A 21,454-nucleotide genomic window follows, 5' to 3' on the forward strand; every position below is an offset into this window, starting at 1 on the left:
CTTAACAATAACCTGAGAATTTAAATTTGTAATTTAAATATTTTTATCTTGGGAGTAGTCATTAAAATACAACTTGAACTAATCTTGGGTTTTAATGAATGGAGTAATAAAGCAGAGGTAGCCTGCAAGACCTTTACTGGAAGGACCATTTTAGATCAGGTTGGTTGTGACCTCATCCAGTCCTTTACACAAACCCTTTTGGATTTTGCTGGTAGAGAATGTGCAGAAAAGATTTGACTTAAAGTATAATTTTCAAATGTTAGCTGAGAAGGTTCCCAAAATTTCTTATGTTCAAGCAAGAGTAACTACAATTCCAAAAGTCAGTTGTAACCTAAGATGCATTCGCAGGTGAATGGTGCTGAAGTACAAGTGCTGACTCAGCACTCTGAAGAAATATGGTCGCTGACACACGTTGGTATCCTTTGTGGCACTTTTAATTGCTTGGTTTCAATCCAAGAGTAGTATGGATTGGAAACCTGAAAATTTTTTAATCATACTATATTGGGTTTTGCCTAATAATGAGTTAAGTTTATATAGAAATGTAACTGCATAGATGTGATATAGTTAGATGTGTGTTTATGCTTCCACGGTATGTTTAGTATGCTTTAGTTTAGTTTATCTGTTTTTATACAGAGACACAAGTCAGCCATATAAATTGTATATGTCATTGAATTGAGGATTAATGTGCCATACAGTGTGGAATGTGACTGGATGGAACAACTTTCATGGTAATTAGCAAGAGCCTGGAAACCTGTGACTGCTGTCTACATCATTATTAATTTTTATTGTATTATTTTTGATGGATTGTTTGTGTACTTATTTGCACTAATATACACTTTTAATGCACAGTAGCAAGTATAAGAATAAATGAAGTGCATGAGTATTTTTTTTAATATTAATGCCATGGTATCTAAAAGATTTATTTCCAATCTTTCATGGCATTTGATTGATATCTAACAGTTTCACTTGAATTTATTTAGTAGTCTTGCAGAAAGCATGCAGCAGTGTGCAGTGGATTTAATTGTGAAATTGAAATTCATTTTGAATTTATTTGGCTTTGTCCTTTTTTTCTTAACCTTCAGATGTTCAGTTCTGTTACGTGAGATGAAATTCTCATGGTCCCTTGTACTATTTAGCATATCCCTTTTGTTGATTAAGCTTTTGGTACAGTGATGCCCCTGTCACTGAGTACTTACCAAGTTACCTGCCAAAGGTTTCCTTTCTCCTGACTAATGGAACTTTTTTGTTTTAATTTGTCATTAGGTAGCTTGTAAGAGCATTTTTGAGGGAAGACAGATTCTGAAAAACATTTCAAATAGGTACGATAATTTTAACAGCAGCTGTAGCAGAAATTTCCCAGGGAAATTCTCTACCTACCTGACGAAATAAAGCATTACTGAGAGGTTCTGTAAAGGAAGGTGTTTTGCAAAGTTGTTATTTGTAAATTCGCTGCTGTAGTGGATATAGCAAAGAGTTCAGTGAAGATGAGGAAACCTGCTTTATTTTTCTCATAAATATAGTAGAATACAAATGATCCCATCACTTTTCCCCAACACTGTACAATCTTGTTTCAGTGTTTTCCCCTATTGAGGCATTAAAAATTGATGTTAAAGCATTATGCTTTGACACAGAGATGTTACATTTTGTTCCAGTTTCTAGGGCAGCGGTCACCAGGCAAGGCCAGTCCTTTGCTACAGCAGCAGCTGCACTCCGGGCTGGCTTTGCTGTAGTGCTCGTGCCTGTGGCTCAGAGCTCCCTGGGGAGCTTTCAGTGTCTGGCCCATAGGGACATTTCCCAAGCAGCCCACAGGTGGCTTTTAAAAGAAGTGCTTGTTCTGTGATACCAATGATGCATGTGCTGGGATGGCAGAGGAGCCCTTGCAGCCCCGTGCCTTCTGTGCATGGCCATGCTCACAGCTGTCACCTGCAGCAAAGGTGTGCTGTGCTCCCCTGCTGCATCTCAGGATGTAGGTGAGGGGAAGGGCTTTCCCCTGCATCACTGAACTGATGTAGTGGGACTGGTCTAGGCTCCCCTCTCAACTGGTGCCTTCACAAATTACTTTTTTTTCAAAGGTACATGAAACATTCTGCAGGACAGCAAATCATGCTAATAATACTCATCCAACCCTTTAAGACTGAAATAAACCCCTGCTCACAAAGACCCCATAAATTGCCATTCAATGTGATCTGTGAGGTTCTGCTCTGCTTGTGGGCAGATGTCCACAAGACTTTCTTTTCCATATTTGTATTGGCTAGCATGTAAAATCCATTAAGACATATAAAGAACTGAAAAATAATTCAAGTTTTTATTACTCAGATAGCATTGCATTGTTTTAAATGAGTCCAGAGTAATTTTAAAGCCATGCAAATATAACCTGAGATAATTCCTTAGTGTTGAAAAGTCCTGAAACACAAATGAAACCTCTTGAATAGCTTTGGTATTCTCTGACTGGTAGGAGCCATACTTATTGCATCATCACTGGATGGCAGGCAGAGATTTTTCTAATCTTATTATATAGTCAATTTAAAACCCTTCCTGATCATATAGAGTAGGAGAAGAACTTGGTGTTCTTAATGCAGTGTAAGCAAACAGTGCAGTGGTTTGACATTGATGGTAGTGATGGGAGTGTCATTGTATTAGTGTGCAGAGGGCAGCTGAGCAGATGTGGGTGCACCATACCAAAATAATTTAATGGTACCACTTAGAGCAGAGATAGTTTATCATGGGAGTTTTGGACATACAAATACAACTAGTATGTGACCCTTCCCATTTGTGCTCTTTGCTACAGGTTTCTGCTTCTGCTCCAAATGTTAATGTTTTCTTTACCTCTCAGTGAAGACTGTGGCTGTAGAAGCACCTGCAAGAGTGCCAGAGCACAGAACTGAGCTTGCCTGACCAGTCTTTATGTGGTGCATCCCTCTTTCTGAAAGGTTGCCCTGATATTTTCATGGCTCTGGTATTTTCACATGCTTTTTAAAGTATTGAGGTAGATTAGCTTCTATGCCAGTTCAACAATCACCTGTTTGCTTGGGATCAGCCTGGTTTTGCATAGAGAAAAAGGAGAGGTCCTAGCTGGGTGAGAATTTTTAGAAATATATAGGCAGTCTGGATTTTTGTTGGGAAATCTTAGAGCTTTGTTAACTGAATGTTCACTTAAAATGGAAGTACATACAGCTCTAAGCTATTTGACATACTTGATTTCCATTCTTTTATGTTTCCTGTTTTTGCTGTCATTTGCTAATTGAAAGCAAACCCCCTTTAATAGCTGGAAAACCTCTGGCAATAGCAGGAAAAAAGAAAAAAAAAACAGAACAAGATATAGGTGAGTTGCTTTTGAAGTATTTGTTGTATAGAGATTACTGGAGAACATGTCGAGGCTTGAGTTTCATATGTATTTGATCTCCCCAAGAACAGTACAGAATATTTGATGGATTTTTTTTCAGAAGTACTTTCAGATTAACTGTCTCTACAGTACTTTATTGAATTTTGAAACTTGTTTAGCAGATGACTGAATTTTCCTTTTTCATTTTCTCCTTAATCTCTCCAGTCTTTGATGGTGTGGCAAACACTTGCTGTATTGTGATAGACACTTTAAAAATCCTCTTAAATGCCAGAGCTGTTGGATAAACAGATAATGACTTGCAGATGATTACAGAAGGCTTTTGCTGCCTCAGATTGGAGAGTTCTCATGTAGTCAATAAAGATTCATGCTCCCTTTTAGCAGCTCTTGACTGTACTGACAACACATTTGTTTTCTTCAGTTAACTTCTGTGGCCAGTTCTGAAGTAATTCAGAAATTCTATAAAAATCTGCAAGTTAAAAACCCTTGGTAAGATACATAAATTTGTAGGCTTTAGAATTTTTTTACATTAAGAAACTGCTGAAAAAATAAGCCCAGGTTTAGAATGGGAACTTTTAGTTTCTCTGAACATCTTTATCTGCAGTTACACCAGAGGACTCTCTGGCTACATATGTTAAGGAACTTCATGTTGTCATTTTGAGAGCAATAAAACTAAAGATGAAGGAAATGCCATGATTTATTCTATTGCTTGGAGGATATGGAAGACTTTTTAAACAATGTATGTTATTAATTTCATTTGACAGAGGTAGGTGTATGTGTATACAAAGCATTTTTCTGGTCTAAAACTTGGATGCCATTTAAGATATTTTGCTGCAGCAACAAGAACTTTAAAAATCTGCACTGGGTCTGGCACAGAGAGTAATAAGTTAACCTTTTTTGCCTTTTATTAAGTACTGTGAAGTAGATGTTAATTGCAGTAACAAGCTTTTTTTCCATAGAGTGATTTTACAAATATAAACCAGTGTGTTGTTTGTTGTTATAAGGAAGATGTCAATTACATCAATTTGCATTTCTTTTCATAGAGATGTCCTATTGCTGCTGTTTAAAAGTAAGAAGGACTGAATTGCAACCAAGTGATTGTGGCTAAATACATTGATTTATTTTTACAGAGTAAGACTTTCAGAAGTTCCAGACTAAATGTCATACTTAGATAAGTAACATCCTTATTAGAATTCACCTGTGTTTCCCACTGGCAGTATTTTTTTCATTTTTTAAATCATGAGTTTGCCTGTGTGTCGGCTTTCTTTTATTGATGGCAGGTCTCCTAGGCAGTGCTCTGGGAAGAGCACACCTCAGAATGTTTGTGTCTTGTTGAAGAAGCAGATAGATAAACTTCCATGACTCCTTGTTTTTCTGCTTTAAATTCCTCCACAAGTGCTGAGGTAGGGTTTGTCTCTGTCCCCTGTTACTGGAGGGTCCATGGTAATACTGGCCCAAGAAATCAGCCTCTGATTCAGTGATTTCTGACACCAAATTTGCTTTGCTAAATTGTAAATGTATTGTATTGGAACAGGTAACATTGAATATGTTCATTTAACACTGGGGAAGTTTCTGTCTTTTTGTCCCAAGGGGTGAATCTGACTTCTACACTAATGATCTTGTATGTTTTTAAAATATTACCTATGACTTTTTACTTAATTCAAGCACATATTTCTTCTACAGGTCCATTTGTGGTGTCATGGAAATCAATACAAGATGCCTATTAGTGGATTAATTTTTTGTTTATACTTGAGGTTTTCTTTGTTGCTGTATTAGTTCAAGGTTTTGTTTCTAATGAGCATGTAGAAATGCGTGCAATGGAAAAATAAGAATACCAAATTTCTTTTGGATATATATGTACACTTTAAATGCATCATTAGGTATAAATTGAGTAGAAGAACATGTATGGAAGTCATTGAAATGTTATCATCTAGGATATTTAGTTTTTTGCATGTTCTTAGCATCTAGCAGTCTGGCAACTAATGTGGTTGTCTTGGAAACAGGCTTTATTTTCCTTTTGTGAATATCTAGATGTGAAATGATTATCTTCCTTAAAACTCTCTAAATAATACTTCTGAAAGAAATAACTGCAGATTTAAGATGCTTGTTGTCTATTTAAAAGAATTGATACAGAAGTCTGTAAGTGATGTTTGCATTGTGAGCTTTAATTATAGTTGTGTGCTTATGTTGATAAAACAGTCTTTAGTGTTTTTTTTAGGTAAAATGCCTGTCCTTAGTGTTGATATTTGTCTGGGAATTATCTGCAATGAAACACTTTGCCAAGATTTCCCAGCTAAATGTTTAAATAGAAATATTACAGTGTAACTGATGCATTAGAAATGAAATTCCTAAAACCAAACTGATACTGTGACTTAGAGCATTTTCCCTTGCCTTGTTTTAAATTAACAGCATGCAATAAATCCTTGGGTATTCTGTGAGATTACAGCGTAATATTTGCCAGATAAAACTTTGCTTTTTTATTAGCCAGAGAGCTGCCTGGCTGTGCAGGGCATAAAATGTCGACAGGGCATAAAATAGAAACTGAGTCCAGAAAGTACCATCTTTCAAATTGTTGGTTTTTTCTTAGGATTTGTATGCAAATATGAAATAATGTTCTTGAAATTTAATTTTTCTAGTCTGTAGCTTATTTGTCCTTATTTGTCAGCAGTCTCATAATTTGGTATTAGTAACAGGGTATTTTCATTCTCATTTTTACAGATGAAGGTCCAGACAGAATAATTGTCCATGTTTTGTCCTTAAATTGTTAAGTTTAATAAGTTTTCTAATGGAGGTTTTAATATATTTCTCTTCCAGGTATTTTTGTCTCCAATACCAGTTTAAAAGGCTTTTAAATTCAGATAAGTACATCAGAGAAGAATATTGTTTTAAGCCTCTCAAAAAATAACTGTTTTTTTCAGTGAAACTCACACTTTGAATGATACAACCTGTCCAAGGATAGGGAACCATGGCAAGATCTTGTTTAGCCATCAGAACTCACTTCTTTTGTTCTACCTCCCCTCTCTTCCTCCTGCTTCATTTCTTGTGCTGCACCCACATTTCAGAATGATCTCTTTTTCCAGAACTTAATTGACTGTTTTATTTTTGCTTAAATGTTCAGGTGTGTTCCAATTTTTTTAACTTCCTTATTCCCTAGAATAAGGTCAGGCTTTCTATGTGAGGCCTGAGATGAAGCTTGTTGACCTAAGTGGAGAGAATCTTGAACACTTAAAGACTATGATTGTTACCAGATGATGCAAAAAGCTTTTAGTGACCTGTATTTTGGCCCTAGTGTACAACAGTGGCATAAGTATTCTGCACCCAGAAAGAAATAAATAATCTCAGCTTGTTTTTCCACAATAAATAATCAGAGCTGTGTTCCATTTTGGATGCAATAGCATTTATATATGTTTACCTTGATGGCCAGGCCATAAACTTCCCACTTTCACCTCAGATTATGGTCTCATAAATCTTACATTAAAAAACATCACATTTATTTAAGCTACAAACAAAGCTGATTTAGCCTTGAGCTTTTTTTCATATTCCTCTAAATAAATGTCATTTCTTTGAGTTTAACAATATTAGTTAACTGTGTTCAGAAAAAGCAGTCCATTTTATACCTTCCTGATCAAATAATAATTCTTCATGCTGATTACTAAGTATTACATAATTATATTCCCTTTCTCCATTTTTGCTGAACATTTTTTCATCCTTTGCTCCTAAACTGCAAACAAGCAAGCAGCTGAAAAAAAACCAAAAAAACCAACCAAACTCCTTATGGTAACAGTTGTGTATAGTTACAGTATGTGCATCATTGTGTGAATGTGATCAGTTCCCTGAAATTGGCTGATAGTCATACACTAGCATCCTTCTCGAATATCCTGGGAAAATCTGATGTTGTTAAAGTTCTCATGGCTTTTCCTTTCAGATTAACTTTTAGTAAACTTTGATGTTTTCTTGTTCCTGTTCTTTATGATGCAGAGATGTTGTCCTTGAGAAATTTGTTTTACCTCTGTGCATTGTAAGACTTGGTCTTTCATCCCCAGAAATGAAATTATGCATAATTCCGAGTTAGTTCTAAAGATAAAGAGGAAGTACAGTTTTTTTCTCTCATGTGTTTCACTTCAGGATGTTGGCAAGTCTGATATCAATCGGCAGCATTAGGAAAAGATAAAACAAACTTCAGGGGAGGGATTGCAGAGTCATTCAAGGAGAAATGGTATTTTTGTAGCCTTTTGTAATTAAAAAAGCACAAAACAAAATGACTAATGAACATTTTCCTTTTAGCATAAGCAAGGAAGTTGATCAGATAGTCATCTACAGCCAGAGACACAGAGACATGTAGTGGCTTTCTCAGTGATGAGAACCACATCTCTGGAGGACAGTGTATCCACTCATCACAGTGTGTTTAAGAGAGAAGTTTCTCTCTCCAGTGCCCAGCACAAAGACAAGCTACATCCCTAGCTCCACTTTGGCACATGATATTTAGGTGTAGGCAGTCCCATTGCATGTGCATGATGTGCCTTGAAATGATCTCTGCAAATCTTCCCATCTAATATGGACTGAAATACAAAATAGCTTATCCAAGCTGCACTTTACACAACTGTTTTAGAGCTTCTCATGAATTACAGTATCTTGTTGCTATTTCTTTCTTGTATATGCTCGGTGTGTTGTTACACATATGGTGGATGCTCAGGTGATTCAAATGCCACAAGAAAAAGTTGCCTTTTCACCTTCTGGCAAGACTTGCAGTAGGAGCTAGACATGTTTATTCCCTAGAGGTCCTCTGCTGTGCTAGGTACTTCAGAGTGAAAGTCTCAATTCTCCATTCTGTTACCCTTTTCCCAGCAATTACTGTTTTAATTATTCACATAATAAACTCTTCTAACGCCGCCATATGTCATCACTTGGTATCATTCAAATACCATTTGATAGGTATTTTCAAAAGCAGGGGGAAGGTTTACTCAGAACTCTTTTTAGTATATTGATTTTTTCTTTTTTCACGTGTTAATGGTATGACCTTTACAAAACCAAAAGTGATGTATAATTTAAATTTTGAAATTGATAATACATTGCTCCTGTTAGAAGATGTGGGACTTTACATAGGTTTTCATTCACATCAGTTAATTAACTTGGCAGTAATTGTATTTTATGCAATTTTAAAAATGTTTAGGGCTATTTTTAATGGTCTTGTCTCGTGGAATATAGATTGTTATGGGTTAATGTGTTTGTGAGTGCATGAAAATGTTCACTGTAGTGGTATATTAAGCTGCACTTAAATGTGGTAGAATTTTCCTGGGTTTATTACTGCATTTCTAACTATATTTAGAGCTTCAAGTAAAATGTGTGAAGAAGATATTCTGGATTTTCATGGGGTGTAGCGCCCATTTAAAAACCCCTTCTGTAATACTGTATCTTTTTCTGATCTCAGTTTATCATCAAAACAGCTTTGCAGTAAAAAATATAGTAAATAATTTGCAGAATTTTATCTGAATGAATATGAAATTATTAATTCAACATATCTCTGCACAACAGTAAGAACAAGGTGCTCCTTGCTGTGCTGTTCATTCACAGCTGTTTTTTCATGCTGCCACCCTATCAGCATGTGTTTGATTTTGCTCTGAGTAGCTGCAGAAACACTTGAAATGCTGCAATTTGAAATTAACTTCCAGGGAGTGATGACAGTGGCTTTTCAGGCCATGCTCTTTTTTTTTATGTTACCCTGAATAAAATAAATTTAAATAAATTGATAGCATTTTTCCAGTGCCTGACTGTGCCTTGTTGAACACATCTCAGAGTAGCATTTTCTGATCTGGCCACAGTAATGTTTGTTATCAGTGCTGTCATTAATTTGGCTGCAAGTGGAGATAGCCTTTTGGAATGGATGAATACTTCAGCTTTATACTTCAAGTGCTTAAAGGAGAAAAATTTTAGACCTTTTTAAAAGAGAAAATCTGACTAGAAAGTGAATTGTACAGGTGGTTACTGTGAACAGACATATCTTATTGAGATTTTTGGAGCAGTTGTTTAAAATGCAGCATTGAACATATTTAGGAGGATGCCAGAGAAAATAAAAATTATGATTGTTGTTCTTTTCAGTGAAAATGAACAAATGGGCTCTTAATAATTTGATTTTATGATTAAATAATAAATGTTTATCAGCACTTTGTATTAGCATGCAAGATAAATATGTGTCATTGTGGACTAGATCTGGTAGGAGTTTGTATATCTGGCAGTCACAGAAGTGGGGCTTTTGGTTGTGTGATTTTTGCTTTTATTTTTCTATTTAATCCTTTCTCTACTTGGAAAACAAGAAGGCTGATGCTCTTTCTGTAGTGTGTGGTATTTTAAACCTCAAATGTCAGCCATCCCCTTGCCCTTTAATGAATTTGTGCATTCTGTGAATGCCTGTGAGTCAGAGAGCAGAGGGGAACTCTGTATTTGCTTCAATTAGTGAGTTTAAACAAAAAATCCCTAAGGTTATTGATTATAGCAAACACTGACCTTCTGTTTTTTTGTCTAAATAATTTAGAGGTTCAAGCATTTACTCATAGAGGATTTAAGAGAGCCTGATGCTTGGGTTCAGCATGCATGCTGTGGATGCCAGTGATCTGAGGCAGAGCCGTGACCTGTGTGTGAGGAGTGCACCAACCTTCCAGGGAGGCATCTGCCTGCACACTGCCCATACAGAGGGTTTTGGGGTGTCCCTGTGGTTGTACACGCTGATGGCAGTGCTGTGACATGGCCAGGCTGCACCTTGGGCTGTTACCTTGGGCCTCCTTGAAGGTGAGGAGGGTGTCTGTGATATGGATGGGCAGCAGGCTGGGATTTAATATGGAATAAATCAGCCATCTTCTGATGGTAAATGGTAGGAGAGGTGGTTGTAGCTTGAACTTGATTCTGACCCTCTGTTTCTGGTGGCGGTCATGTACAAGGGGAAAGGCTTTTGCTATTCAGCAAGTGGTTTGGGTTTTGCTTGCTTTTGCCATGTAAAAGCCCAGAAAGTTTACAGCTGGTGCAGGCAGAGGATCATTGTAGTAAGAGCTCCTTCCAAAGAAACAACTAACCAACCTAAAAAACGGCCAGGGAGGAGAGCTCCTGTGTCCCTCTGCCATCTTTGTGTGTAAGAGCTCCTTCCAAAGAAACAACCAACCAACCTAAAAAGCCACCAGGGAGGAGAGCTCTTGTGTCCCTCTGCCATCCTTGTGTGTGTTGAGCCTGGCTCTGTGAGGGTGCAGGATTACTTGTGTTCCATTTTGTGTCTTCTGTCTCTGTTTTTGTGACCACAGTATGATCCATAATTGAAATAAGATGCCCTTGAAAAATCTGCTAAGGATTTGTTTCATGATTGACGACAGAGGAGTTTTGTTATATTTGAAAGATGCAGTTAAATATAATGTCAAATGAAAGGCAGAAGTGAAGTAATTTTCCTTGTTTGAGCAACCTAAGCAAGCGTTGGTTTCAGATCTGCTGGTGGAAAATAGTTAAATTCTGTATTTATTTAGTTCTGATGAAAACTAGACCTTACATGACCATACTGCTCCTTATTACCTGAGAGGTACTGTGATCATTGTATTTTATGATGAAAGTTATATTATTGAAAGAGCAAATGTTAGCTTCTCCCCTTTTTATTTTTTCATTATGCTTTTAAACCTGTTACAAAACCTTGGAGTTCAGCACATTAAGTTCATTTGCTGTTAGGAAAATGGCACATTTTCTAGATAGAAGCTGAATCTTAAATTATTATGTACCATCAAATCATGCGGTACCTCTCCACAAATCACTGATCACATAATAATAGTATTAATTTCTGAGGGAACAGTAATGTATTAAACAGTTAAATATTCCAGGCTTTGTCCCTCATCTGGTAACACCGGCAGAAAAAATGAGATATGCCATATAGTTCATCTTATTTTCAACACTTTTATAAAGGCTGAAGCATATTTTATTTGATGCATCACTGACATTTGGTAAAATGAGGTGAGAAAGTTCAATTTTTTGTCAGGAGTCAACCAGAGCCCAGCGTGTTTCCACTGTCCAGTATTGAATTTCTGTTCACATTGCAGATTGATGTGAAACTGCAACCACTGAGGCTTTCTGGCATGTACAAAACATTTGTTCAGCTAGAAAATGAGAGGGGGAAAAGAGCCAGTGGTGATGTCCAGATGGGAGCCCACCGGAGTGCTGTGAAGCAGAACACCTGATGTGAGGAACAGGGGATGTGCAGTCATGACCCTGGGTCTGGGTGCAGGGCACCTGTGGGAGTGGGTGTTGCAGCTTTGTTGGGGACCACCACTTCCAGGATCTGGGTTTGGAAATGCTGGTGCACTGTGAGATGAGGTGCTGTGGTTAAAAATTGTTAGATTAAAAAAATTTATTAGATTCAAAAAAAATTGCAGATGATTTGTCAGGAATTAATTTGATATATTTGGAAAACAAAACAGTTTGTAAAATTGTAACTGTTTCTTAAATAGACTTGAGTTATTTCTAGGTACCAGAGGTCATGCCTGCAGTAATAGCTGCAGGCTGCTCCCAGGTGGTTGTTATTGGCAGTGGGGAGGACTTTCCTCCCTCTGTGGTGGTGGGACACTGCATGGAGGGGTTTGTGTGTTCAGTCAGATCTCTTGATACGATGTGAAGAGTTTTGCATTGCTTGCTTTCAGTATTGTCTCTGAATTATATGCTGTGAATGATGTTGTTTGGTATAATAAAAGTGGCGTGGGGTTTGTTTGTTTGTACGGGTTTTTTTGTTGTTGTTCTGGTATTTTTTCATGTGGGTTTGTTAGTTTTTGTTGGTGTGTTTTTGGTTGTTTTTTTTTCCTAGTCCGGAGTTATTACAGACTGGATTGTTCTGTGCAGAAATACAAAGATAGAATAAAGTAGAATGAGGTGGAGTGGCTGATGTGTAACTGTCAGTGTGCTACTGGTCTGCTGGGTAGCTTGAGAGATCACATTTCTCCATCTGCCTTGATAAGAAATTCTGTAAATTGCAAAGTTGAAGAATTACCCCATTACAATTTTTTATCTTATTACAATGTGATTGTTCAATCATTGGGAAAAAAACCTATTTAGTTTCTTTTAAACCCTACAGCAGCTCTACCATGAGGTAATACCACTGAGGTGTAGGTTTACCATGGGAATTAACCGTGGTGTCACTGTTTCTGAATGCCTGTTTCATTTAAAAGCAGGAGAGGTGATGTTGGGAAGAACCTTGAAGAATCAGTTTGATTCAGAGTCTGTACAAATAATAATTTACTTTTGTTTGCCCCAGTTTGTTTTAGTTGTCTGTTTTCTTTAAATGGCCATGAGTTAAGCTTTGCAACAGGGCTGGTAAGATCCTGCTGACTTCAGTGAGGCTTGACACGGTCCATTAACAATCTAATGTATTTATGTTAGTAAATGGTGTCAGTTTGAAATTTATCACAGGCTCATGAATATCTTTATTTCTTCTTGCCCACTTCTCTGGAATTATTAGACATACAGTTGAAGTAGTGGCTTGGGTTACTTTGCTGGTAATTGGTTTAACAATTCAGTTAAACCAATTGGCAGTGCCAAGGTATCTTTTAGCAAAATTGGGACTAATGCTTTCCTTGATGTATCAGTTTACTAAGTGTATCCTGTTGATATCCTGCTGTATAGGAAAGATTATTTTAATACGTATATTAGATCTAGAATTAAATTTTGTTTTGTTTTCAATAGTAGTATATGATAGGGCATTAATCTGTAAATATATGAATTTTAAACTAGCTATACAAAATTATTGTAGATATTAGAAATGCTTGAATAAGTTATCTTTCTTATAAAAAGTGTTAATTTTTTAGTCACCTGTTGTCAATTAATAGACTGTTGTAGGAGATTGTGTAAGAGTATGTTATTAACATATAATGCTATTAAAAAAAGTTGACCTGAATATTGCTTTTTTCAGTTTTGTGACCTTTATATTTCTTTCTCATTAGAACTATGCAGCACTGATCCAGCAACAAATTGAGGACAAACAAAACTTGAGAGAAAAGGCTGTATATGGAATTCAGCTCACAGAAGAAAAACTTAATGACTTCCGTGATGAGCAGATTGGGCAGCTGAAGGAACTGATGGACGAGGCTACCAAACCTCATAAAAAAATCACAATTTCTAAAGACTCAGAATACAAAACCTAAAAGATTAAAAGAATTATTTTGATGCATATTGCAACCATTTTGAAGCTTTTTCCAGTTGTACTTGAATGTGGTTTCTGTGAGATAATGGACGCTGCTGATGCTATAACTTGTCTGAAGTGGATGTGTTTGGCTTTCTGTGCAAAAACAAATGGAAAAATGGAATAATCACACTTTTTTGTTAATTGCTTTATTTTTTCTCCTTTTTGTTTTTTCCTTCCTAATGGATGTTGAAGACTGAAAGAATTTGGGGAAAGTAAATTGACGTTTTTAAAATATGGAGTTGTTAGTTTTGGAGTTGTTTCGTAATCTTGGCACCAACAGGGCAAAACATCTTTCTGTTTGCTTATCATCCTCTTCCTTAATGCAAAAGATGCTATTAGCATTTATTTTCTGGTCAATATTCAGTAGACAAAGGAATGGTACTAAAGTGGGTTTGTTTTGGAAAGAAATGAGCAGTATTAGAAAAGCATACTGCTGGTGAAATTGGAAGTTGATTTTTGTCTTGAGCTTTATTGTGAAATGGACTTTAAAATAAATGATGTAGCTCATTATTAAATTAACCTTGAATCACTCTTATACAGAAAGTCCTGTGTTTTTTTTGAAGCTAAATTCAGATTATTGTTAGTATCTAAAATTTTTAAAAACCTTTCATGAATGGATTGTGCTGTAGTTTGAATTCAAAGGTTCTTTAAAAACTTGGGATCCCATATTATGCAATATTTTGTACAGACCAGAATTTGTAAATGACTCGATCACAGAAATTATCCTGTTGATAATACTGTATGACCAACATTAGCAATTTATTTCTGATAGGTTAGGTCTTCAGTAAAACAATGTGTGCAACACTTGTTGTAACTCATACCGTTGGAACTAAAGAAAAAGGGGGTTTTGTCTCTTAAGAAAAACACACACATTTCTGTGCAAAAGACAGCTTTAATTTCATCTTCCAAAACTAGTTTTATATTACTAGTTTTGTTCTATTTCTGGACTTTTCTCTGACTGTTACTCACAGCACATTTAAGACAACAAAATTTCTTTGCTCTTGGGGAATAACAGCTTTGACAAGGAAGCACATTTCCATCTGTCTCAATTTGTAACAACATGCTGTTTGCCAAAGCTGCGCTCCAGGATCCTTACAGAGTGGGGAGCAATCTAGGGAGCTGCCTCTTTCTTGCTCCTGTACCTCTCTTCCCAATTCTTTGATGGGATTGTAGGCTGCAGGTTGCTCATTTCTATTAAAAGTCCACTTGCAGGATAGTGTGTGAGGAACATGTGGTTGCTTTGCTGCGTTGTTGTGTTTTCTGAGACGCCCGATGAAGGAAGGAGTGATGAATCTGACTCCATGTTCTTAGAAGGCTAATTGATTATTTTATGATCTATATTATATTCAGGAATACTATACTAAACTATACTAAAGAATACAGAAATGATACTTACAGAAGGCTAAAAAGATACTAATGAAAACTCGTGACTCCTTCCAGAGTCCCAACACAGCCTGACCGTGATTGGTGATTAACTCAAAACAATTCACAGCAGCACCCAATGAAACAATCACCTGTTGGTAAACAATGTCCAAACACATTCCAAAGCAGCAAAACACAGGAGAAGCACATCAGATTATTGTTTTCATTTTTCTCTGAGGCTTCTCAGCTTCTCAGGAGAAGAATTCTGGGCAAAGAGATTTTTCAGAAAATACGATGGTGACAGCTGCATCTTCTCTGGCACCCACTGCCTTTGCTGTGTGTGCAGTAGGAACACGCTTTAGCCTCAGGCACCCAGTGCAAGCAGGATGGAAGGGCAGAGATGACATTCAGGCTGCAGGGCTGTTCCCAGGTCCTGATTCTGGTGCTTCAGGGGCATCGTTGGAAGGAGTGGCAGCTCCCTCCTGGCCTGCTCCATACCTAGGATGCCCCAGCGTCAAAGTGGGAAGCAAATGGCATGTGCATACAGGAAGCTTGAAAATTGTCTCTGATACTGCCATTCACACATTGCTAAAATCTTGTTCTTTTTACATTTTAAAGGCTGTAAAAATCTAATCCAGCTCTGGAGTTTAGGGCATTAAGATTTATTCTGTTGCACTTCCATCAGATGAAGAGTAATCAGTAATTCTATCACTAAATCTATACTAAAAGTAATTTTTGGGTGTTGACAACAGAATTTGTTTCTAGTCCTTGACTGGTAGTAGACCTGTGCCTGCTTTCCAGTCAGTATCCAAGTTGCTTCAGATTTATTTCAAATACTGAGTTGCTTCAGATTTATTTCAAATACTGCAGTTTAAAGCACCTTATTTTTATCAACTCATTTAATGGAACTTGTTAGTTCAATGAAACTAGGTAAAATACTTGTTTTAGCTCTGTCTACTCATGTATGCATCTAGGTTTTAGAGGCTAAATTAATTAATAATGAAAAATTGCTATTTAGCATGAAAATCTTAAGCCTGTAATGACACCTAAAGGGAGTTGGACGTGAAGGTGAACATCTTTACATCCACAACCCTCTGTCTAATAAATCCAACAATTTTTTTCTTTCATTCCCAGCAGTAGTTTGTATTTGGTACAGTATTTGTATTCTTGTTTTAAACAACTCCCACAAAAGTCAAAATTCCATTACAGGAATGAAGCATCTTTCAGGATTCTTGGCTTTAAGACAGTGCTAATAGTAAGGTGTGCTCTGGCCTGAGCAGGGCTTATGTGGGTGGTGGGGCCCCACAGAAGCTTCATGATGCCAACACTGCCACGGATTAATAAAATTCTTTGATTTACAAATGTGATTAATGACAATTAAGTTGAAAACAATGAGTTGGAGTGAGCTGAAGCTTTAAGTAGCTGGAAAAGACACAAGCTGAAGTCTTACCAACAAGTAAAGAATTTTCAGAAATCTCTGCCATTAAAAATGACCTGTTTTGATATGCAAAGTTACACATCTTAAAAAGAACAAATGAAATGTCCTTCTTGTAGTGTTTTGTTAGGCCTGGGATGTGGGTTTATGCTGTTTTTAACTGACTGCCTGGCAAGAGCTATTAGGACGTATTTATTCCTTAAAAGTAAATTAATAATGTAACATCTTGAAGGTAGGATTTATGAAGAAGTTTTATTCCTTAGTTATTTGGGCTTTAATATTTTTGAATTATTAGTGGACATTCTATTTCTTCTTGAATACATATTTGTGAGACACTGAAAATGCATGGATGAGTCAGTGGCCAAATTTTCATTGGCTTCTAGGTAAAAATATCGGAGAATTAATGAAGGAACCATGGCTTTCCCTGCCTGTCATAATCTATTTTATCTTCTGCTTTCTGTAGCTAAATTAATAGCAAAGGGAAGACTAAATCTTCCAGCAGACTGATTTACCCAAGTGGGACCACAGAGGATCTATGTACCTTTGATGTGTTGTGAAAGCTGAATCACTGTGAAAAACAGCTCACATTCTCGGACAAAATAAGTCTCTATGTGCTATCCTGCTTAACTGTTGATTTTCAGACCTCTTGGAAAGAGTTTCAAGGTAAATTCTTCCTGTTAGATAGTGTAGATGCAGGAGGGTATAGATGCAGCAGCACGGGTATTGCTGGGCTTGTTTGATAAGCAGGACTGCCTAATCCATGCCCTGCTGCTCCATGTCCTGGTGCTGGACCAGGCTGCGTGTGCCCACCTCACAGTGAGCAGTGGTTGTACTAGTTTGAAAACAAACCAGTGGAACATTCCAAGGCAGAACTACAATTTAATAGGAAAATTAAAGGCAATAGTACAGAAACACGGGCCTAAACTGACAGTCAGAATACAACCTGACATCGTGTGTGTCAGAGTGGTGGTAACAGTCTGATTAAATGGTGGCTACAGTCCTGTTGGAGTGATGGATGTGTTTTTGTCAAAACAGTGATCCTGTAGAACAATCTGTTCTTTCTGTCTTGAGGTCCAGGAGTGGGTGTTGAGCTCTTGTTCGCTGGGAATCCTGTGGCAGTGCCCCTGTGGTGTTCCAAGTCTCAGATTGTATCCAGGTAGGAATGTCTGGTTCCTCCCCCTGGGCGGGGCATCTCACAATAGAATGATGTAATTTTATGAGTCATGCAGTGGGACTCGATTTTCCCATTACCAGAGATAGCCCCCCCAGAGGGAGTTATCAGGGATGAGTCATGGAAAAGATAAGGAATACTGCCCCACTTATTTTAGCATCTTATGGAGATGATAATAGAATACATTATTTTGGTTACATCTTACATTGTAACCTAGGACAGTGGTGTATGGAGGGGTCTTCCCTGTGAAGCCACATCAGGAATTTGGCTGCAAAAACTGACACAAATTAAAAGGTGTTAGAAGTGATAACATTTGCACTTGTAAATGATCTGTGTTTGTTCATGGAGGTTATGCATCTGCTGCAAAACCACTGGCTTTGGTAGGAACATTTTCAGCAGTTTCAGTGGCCCCAGCTCTGCTCTGGGAGCAGTGACAGTGCTGAGTCCTTCCAGATTTTCCAGTGCTCTGTCTACCAGGTAGGGTACATGTAGATCACAGAACCAAATTTTATTTAGTGCAACCTTTACATATGTATATACAAAGTATTCTTTGTTCATTGAAGTTGAGAGCTCTAAGTGAATGCTTAAATTCAGTGCATAAGAATGAAATGGTTTTGCTACTTGTAGCAGTGTGTTATGAGGAAATATCAGGTGTTTCAACAAGCTCATTTACAGGACACATGATCCTGCACAACTGAATGTGTGTGGGGAGTTCAGTGTTTAATCTCTGTAACCATTTCAAAGCTGGTACTTGAAGTATAAACAAGGAAGAATCCTTTTTTAGATAAAATGACCTTTAGTCATTGAGTATTTATCAACTTGTTATACGTGCTTATTACCACTGTAAAACCCTCAATAAGTTCTTTGTTGAAACACCACCACTTGCAACACAACTTCTATCACTGTGCCTTCTGGTTTATGCCAGTTATGTTCCTTGAATGTTGAAGTGAAATTTGTGTTAAACAAATGAACACTTTTACCCTTTCTTTCCCCAAAGGTTCCTATTTCTGGTTTTGACTGGAGAAAACGTGTTCAGAATCTGAAACACTGTGTTTATCCTATGAGATTAACAGCAAAACCAATAAAACATGCAGAGGAATCTAAGATGGAAATTCCCTGTTGGGGTTGTATCAAAGGCAGGATTTCACTTTGCTTTACTGTGTTAGAATAATGTACAGAATCTGTAGCACAGAAAGTCTGCCAGAGCAGACTACTTGAGTACATATTAAAAATCATGCTGTTACCAGTGAAGTCACCTTTGATTCTAAATTACAAGAACTTTTCAGAGCTGAAAAGAATCTCTAGTGAATCCAATACTCAGTTAAAACTGATTTGAGAACTCCATCCTATTCAATTTATAATGTGAGCACATACTACTGGGTAGTGGGAAAATGAACCTGTCCTAAGTATCAGCTTGGTATTGTAAAGTGCTCCCAGAATGTACCCTCAGGTGCAGGAGAAAGGAAAACTCATATGTGGCTTTTCTTTACAAATGGTGAAACTGAACCACTCTGCTTAATTTTTTTCTTCTGAGTTAAATTACACCATTCCTGTCCAGGTCAGCTGTTCCAAATTAACATTGTCAATTGCAAGATGAGCTTAGAAAAGAAATTAAGGGTATTTTTATGTGCAATAAGGTTTGTTTAGATGCATCTGTTTTTCAGCTTGCTTTTGTCCTTCTAGTCACAGAATCACCAAATAACCTCAGTTGGAAGTGACTCATAAGGATCATCAAGTCTAGCCCCATACAGAACAGCCCCAAAAATCACACCATGTGCCCAAGAGTGTTGTCCAAACACTTCCTGAACTCTGTCAGGCTTGGTGCTGTGACCACTTCCCTGAGGAGCCTGTTCCCGTGCCCAACCACCCTCTGGGTGAAGAATCTTTTTCTAATACCCAACCTAAATCTCCCTGGCACAGTTTCATGCCAATCCCTTAGGTCCTCTCACTGATCACCAGAGAGACTGGCCAGCACAGCACGAGCTGTGCTGTTGGTTGCTGATTTCACATGGGGGAACTTCGCTCACACTGAGAGAGGGGAAATCAACACCTCCTCCACGCACAACTCTAATGATGTGCCTAATGATGTGTGACAGACACGTTGCTGTGGTATGGACAGGAGTGTGGCACACACAGAGCTGCACATCTGCAGCCCCTGCCTGCTGCTCACTGGCAGCCCCTGCCCAGGAGACTGGCAGGCAGGTAAGAAAGGGTTTAGGAAGAACTGGCTTTACTAAAACTTAAGTCTTCCAAGCATCTCTTGTTACTTTAAGGTACTTTTCTCTGGAGAGCCACTGCTGAGTGCTGATCCATCACACAGAACTCCAAAGCCACAGCCAAGGTCTTGGTGCCAGACACTGACTCAGACTGTGGGGTCCAGTCTTCCTCAGGCTCAAAATTCCCCAGTTTGTCCCAGAAAATTCAGTTTGTGCACTGCAGGAGAGAGGGGTCATGATGTATGTCAGCTGCCCTGTGCTCAGGAGTGCAGCATTTGCTGTGTGCCTCCTGCACTCTGCGTGGCTGTGGCAGGTTCATGGCAGTAACCTGGGACAATTACTGTGATTTTGGTGCAAATACAGCAATGCAGCCCTGTATTTTCTAGGGATTTAGTACAGTGTTGCCTTCCTGATCCCACAGTGGTGGAATGGTCAGAGGAAGATCAGCACTGCTTAGTGTTAACATTTTCCCTTCTCCATTGCTTTCTTTGTGTTAGAGCAGTGTGCTTTACTGTATACGAGTTCTAGAGAGGTAAATCCAGTACTTCCCAAGCCCTGCCTCACACCCCAGATCTCAGGAAAGCTTTTGGGTCTGATTTAGCCTATGCTACTCACCCCACTAGCCTGCTTTCAAAACTGCAATGAACAAGTAAGTTAGAAAATATTTTAATCTCTTGCCGCTCTCCCAAGCCTCAGGTGAGACTATAGGATTGGACTTGTAAAACTGAGGGAAGGGAAACATTTTTCGTTGTTGCTATGGAGACTGGAGTTTATGCAGCAGTGACTTGTTCTGTTTTCTCTCTCCCTTATCTTGGACCAAAAAAAAAAAAAAAGGGGGAAAGGAATATGAAAATATCACGGACAAAACCTCTGGGACATAAGATTACAATTTGAATGACCTCTCAGCAGTATTGCAAAGAAAAACAAACATGACAGGAACAAGGAGGAAAAAGTCTTTGTGTGTCAAGACAGTCTCTTTCTGCAGAAGAGGAACTAGGACCACAGTGAACATAAGAGCAAAGAATCTGGTTGCAGATTCTTTGGAGGGTCCAATGTTCCCTATCCAGAGCCGCTGCTCCAGCCCTGCTGTTCATGGAGCCTGGCCATGCTCAGATGCTAAGAGAACAACATAACCCTTTTAACAGTAAGATAGACCCACATTTTATCTGTAATATGCATCTTTCAACAACAGGGATATGGAATCTGGGACTTCACCTCCTCCTAAATGGCTGTGGATGTGGTCTTCCCTTGCTAGTCCATCACCTGAAGGAAAATCTGCTGTGGCAGCTGTATGGCAGTGTGGTAAGGAACAGACTTGTACCTGTGAGTTCATGATCAGTAAGGGTATGAAGGGTACATGAAGTCTGTACCAGGCTCTGTTGCAGATCAAAGCATGAAGTGTGTCTGATCACATTGCTGCAGTAAATAAATTATTTGAAAGCAGCTCTGAAGTTTCAAAAATTGGCACATCCTAAGCATAATGGATTGCCCTTAAAAGACCCCCAGCATATCAGTACAAAAAAGTGGGACTCTGCCAGACTAAAGATGTTTTGATGTTGCAGGATTTAAGCCCTGGAGTGGAGACAAAATGCATCCTCGACACTGTGATCAGACAGGCTTCAGAGCATTGTGGAGGAAGAACCCTTTTGGTTTATGAGCACTGAAATCCTGTGCTGAAGGAGCAAAGAGGGTGGCCATGTGGCCCCATCCCTGACCTCTCAGATCCATCAGCAGC

At 38.1% G+C, this 21,454-nt stretch overlaps 1 protein-coding gene across 2 annotated transcripts in view; it reads left to right on the forward strand.

Moving 5' to 3' along the window:
* Nucleotides 1-14,078, forward strand: part of SDHAF3 (succinate dehydrogenase complex assembly factor 3) — a 29,204-nt gene extending 15,126 nt beyond the window's left edge. For both annotated transcript variants that reach the window (XM_063151842.1, XM_063151850.1), the window contains one exon: nucleotides 13,294-14,078. In XM_063151842.1, the coding sequence (XP_063007912.1) occupies nucleotides 13,294-13,494 (201 nt within the window). In that variant the 3' untranslated portion in view covers nucleotides 13,495-14,078. The remainder of the gene's footprint in view (nucleotides 1-13,293) is intronic.
* Nucleotides 14,079-21,454: the final 7,376 nt, after the last annotated feature.

The sequence above is a fragment of the Melospiza melodia genome, chromosome 1 (assembly GCF_035770615.1).
Source record: "Melospiza melodia melodia isolate bMelMel2 chromosome 1, bMelMel2.pri, whole genome shotgun sequence".
NCBI lineage: Eukaryota > Metazoa > Chordata > Aves > Passeriformes > Passerellidae > Melospiza > Melospiza melodia.